The following is a 3,870-nucleotide window of genomic DNA, read 5'->3' as shown; positions in this document are numbered from 1 at the left end:
CCCGACCTTACGTGATTTGATTTCCCCCTCCGATCACGTTGGAGAAACGAAGATATTTTTTCGTGTACGCCAAGTAGGTGGGACCCCTCCCAATTGCAAGGTCCCACGTAACTCTTAGCTGACGAAGCGCGTGGGAGAAAAAGAAAAATGAGTTCTGGTTTGCAAACGTGGAATGTTTTAGTTGGGCCTTTCATGACGAACTCGTCACTTGGTAATTATTGGCCCAAGTCAATAGTCCGTTTAATTTTCTCTTTATTTTTTTCAATATAATATTAAAATAAAATCCAATAAAACACCATACATCCTTTCAATTCATTTGAATTCAGATGATATTTTTTTCAAAGAAAACGCAGTTGTTTGTGGGAGGGGGGCTTCAAAGTACATGTCCCTATCAAAGGAAACTAATGATTTAGCAAAAGATTATAGACCAGTTGTGCACAATTGAAGTGAAGGTGCATGGTGTTGGAAACATTGTTTCTAAGAAAGAAAATGATTACGAGAATCAAAAGAAATCAATCTCTAAATAATTACCAGAAGGCTTCACATCTAAACCCGGAACCTTGTCATTGGTTGGTGGTACCTTTGCCGAGTTTGTTCCAGCAGAACAGTCCATCACAACTTGCTTCGGCACATCGGGTGGATTTGCACAACGAATGAGAGCCCAATTCACACTTTGAAAGAATGGATGCTGTTTAATTTCAGTTGCGCCACGCCTATAGGCAAGCCGATGCTGCGGTTCTTTTACGAGTAAACCTCTGATCAAGTCCTTAGCAGCAAAGCTCACACTAGGATACTCAGGAAATCTTAATGGCTGGCCAACGACATTAAATAGAGTTGCACGGTTCCCGGCCCCCTTGAATGGGGTTTTACCAAACAAAAGTTCGTACAAAAAGATCCCAAATGTCCACCAATCTACGGCACTTCCGTGGCCTTCACCTTTAATGATTTCGGGTGCCAAGTATTCATGAGTGCCTACAAAGGACATCGATCGAGCATTTGTTGGTTCTGCAATGAGCTCGGGAAGAGGACTTACTTGATGACTTGTTTCGTTCTTTACTTTGCTCTTCTTTTCTTTCTTGGACTTGCTCGAAAAAAACCGTGGCCCAAAACATGCAGGTTGGATACAATCTGGCTGCATCACACAAGTTGGCTCAATACATGCAGGCTGAGCACAGTACGCTGAACTTTTAGATTCCAGGGTTGAGTTCGAAGATTTAACCAGAGTAGGAGAGACGGAACATCTAAGAGAGAGGTCGAAATCTGAAAGCATAATGTGCCCATCTTCTCTTACCAAAACATTCTCCGGCTTAAGGTCTCTGTAAATAATCCCAAGCATGTGCAGGTACTCCAAAGCAAGTAGAACTTCCGCCACATAAAATCTGCGGATCATCAGAAAAGATCAACGCAGATAACACTAGTTAGTACTAGTACTTACTCAGCTTTAACCGTTTTACATCAATCAGTCCATGCCAGACCACGCATTATCATCATCTGATATGCTGAAAAAACCTGAATGAACGGTATATAATCAGGGATGCCTGAAACCCGGGATCCCATGGTGCGCAACAGGAGATGATAATGCCACGTATATGAGTACGACCAACTCAATACAAAGGGTTTCTTATGGTTCTTTATAGAGAACCACAATACCAACAAAATTTAACATCGAGTTTCTAGCAGGAATGGATCCACAGGTTTATCATAAAACATTGTTAATCTGACCAGCAATAAACTAAAAATGCAATAATACATGCTTGATTATCGAATAATGAGAAGATCAAAAGCTAACCTGGCAGCCTGCTCAGAAAAGTACTTTCCAGGTTGTCTTTGCCGGAGAGCATGTAAATCGCCTCCAGGGCAGAACTCCATCACCAAGCAAGAAAGCTTTTGCGTTTCAAAGTGTGTATACAATGTAGGTAGGAAGGGATGATCCAAAGACTGGAGAATTTCTCTCTCTGTTTGGGCTCTAGGAAGCTTCTTTCGACTAGCCAAAAGAGCTTTATCCATAACCTTCATGGCAAAATAAGTCTTCGTGCCAGTCAATTCCGATAAATAAACGCTGCCAATATCCCCACATCCGAGTCTCTTCAGCACCCTGAAGTGCTTGAAGTCCAAATCTCCCTTCCGAGATCGAACAGCTTGAATTGCTTCCCATCTTATATCATTTGCTTTATGGGGCTTATACACTGTACTGCTTAGAAAACTCGAGCTGCTTTCATCGCTAACATCACTACTAGTGCTCTCTCTATAGATGCTTGTCTTCCTACTCTCACCTAAATCGAAGGAATTACTCACTTCACCGCTTTCACCGGACTTTTCAACACTGCTTGCATATTCGCTAACTTCAGTATTGCTGAAACTTGGTTTGGCTTCAGCGTAATGTGTGCCAGTGCACATATTCAAAGCTGGATTTGGACAAGAGCTCGGTTCCATTCGAGATACAGTATGGTTGTTCAACTGCACAACTTTTTCAGATTCCAATGAACCACTTGAACTAGCACTTTTGTGATCATCAATGGGATGTTTGAAGGAAGATTTGTTTTCCGCTTTCTCGGATTTCCCTTTACTCGAATCGAAACATTGTTTTGCAGCATCAGGCAATTCTTCATGCTGCACATTGCCATCAGCTGGTTTGGAAGAATGCTTTTGATAACCTATAGAACCGTTGGGATGTCGAACAATCCTTACGCCATGGTTAAGAGTAGCTACATGGGATGTCGAAATAGTCTTTTCATTTTCGGATCGGTTCGGAGACGGAGGCCGAGATGGCCTAGGAGTCCCAGATGTTGAAGGAGGGTTACTCTTTGATGAAGAAATTACAAGTGATTCCATTGAACAAATTCAACAAAACCTATCACTGACAAACTAAAGTTCAATTAATTGCCAGAATCTTCTGCCAAGAAACAAATATAATCACCACCAACATTCACAATTACAGAAAAGACTAGAGATTCTGAGCTTTACAACAGATTAATAAATCATAATTAACAATGAATTGAGCTAGAAAAGGAAGCATGACTTTCAAGTTTCTCAAAAACCCAAAAACTCAACCTTTTTTTTCTTCTTTTTTCAGAGTTAAAATGAAAACTTTGTTTACTAAGAAAATGCATTAACAAGAAAAGAAATCCTTGATCAATAAAGCAAAAGCAAAAGAACCCACCAAAGAGCAGGACTTTAATGAGGCTAAAACCAAGTTACCTTATCATAGAACAGAGAAAACAATGCAGTGGAAGGTGAAATCTTTCATGAAATGAAAACCCCAGAAAGGAAATTTGAAAAAAAGAAAAGAAAAGAAAAGAAAGAAGAAGCTGTTCTTTGAAGAGAAAAGTGAAACAGCTTTCCTGTTTCTTTGAGGGGTTTGCCTTGTTTTTGAGCTTCTCTACTTCTTAGAACTCTTCCAGATCCGATCCAAACAAGGAAAGAAAGAGAAAGTGAAAGAAAACAATGATAATAGCTTTGGTATTTTTCTCTCTCTCTCAAATTATAAATTAAGAATGAAAGAGGTGTGTGTTCTGTTATTTTTCGTCGCTTTATGAAAGAAGCAAAACCAAAGCTATAACTTGACCGGCAATGCAAAGCAAAGCTGAGCTTAAAGCTGTCTTTGTCTTTGGATTGTTTAGTGACTTGCTTTTTTCTTTTTCCTTTTTTTTTTTTCTAAGGAAATACTTTTAATTTATATAATGATTTTATTACTATTTTTAATGTGTTGAGTGAAAGCATTCCTATTTATATAATTTTAAGTAAAACAATAAGGGTATTTTAGTATTATAATTCAATTAATCGAAACTGAAAAATAAAATATGAGATAATCTTATAAATATTAAACAAAGCTTTTCTTTATGTCCCTTTATTTTCTTTGCTTTGTCTCCT

General features: G+C 38.8%; 1 protein-coding gene across 2 annotated transcripts; it reads right to left on the bottom strand.

The window, feature by feature from the left end:
• Nucleotides 1-385: 385 nt before the first annotated feature.
• Nucleotides 386-3,621, bottom strand: LOC108460997 (serine/threonine-protein kinase D6PK). 2 transcript variants are annotated; one of them, XM_017760742.2, is made up of 3 exons: nucleotides 3,199-3,621; nucleotides 1,790-2,865; nucleotides 386-1,379 (listed from the first exon to the last, which is right to left on the bottom strand). In XM_017760742.2, the coding sequence occupies exons 2-3, from the start codon at nucleotides 2,830-2,832 to the stop codon at nucleotides 503-505; spliced, it is 1,920 nt and encodes a 639-aa protein (XP_017616231.1). In that variant the 5' UTR covers nucleotides 2,833-2,865; nucleotides 3,199-3,621; the 3' UTR covers nucleotides 386-502. The 2 variants fall into 2 exon arrangements, with proteins under 2 accessions (XP_017616231.1, XP_017616232.1); XM_017760743.2 differs by having other exon boundaries at nucleotides 1,790-2,857.
• Between the last annotated feature and the right edge of the window lie 249 nt (nucleotides 3,622-3,870).

The sequence above is a fragment of the Gossypium arboreum genome, chromosome 4 (assembly GCF_025698485.1).
Source record: "Gossypium arboreum isolate Shixiya-1 chromosome 4, ASM2569848v2, whole genome shotgun sequence".
Lineage (NCBI taxonomy): Eukaryota > Viridiplantae > Streptophyta > Magnoliopsida > Malvales > Malvaceae > Gossypium > Gossypium arboreum.
This window is presented reverse-complemented; position numbering and strand designations above follow the sequence as displayed.

What these genes read in the sequence shown, in the direction of transcription:
- LOC108460997 (XM_017760742.2), bottom strand. Translation starts at nt 2,832, where the DNA reads ATGGAATCACTTGTAATTTCTTCATCAAAGAGTAACCCTCCTTCAACA. An exon ending in TTTTCTGAGCAGGCTGCCAG is followed by an intron (nt 1,380 to 1,789) that starts GTTAGCTTTTGA and finishes GATGATCCGCAG; the next exon opens with ATTTTATGTGGCGGAAGTTC.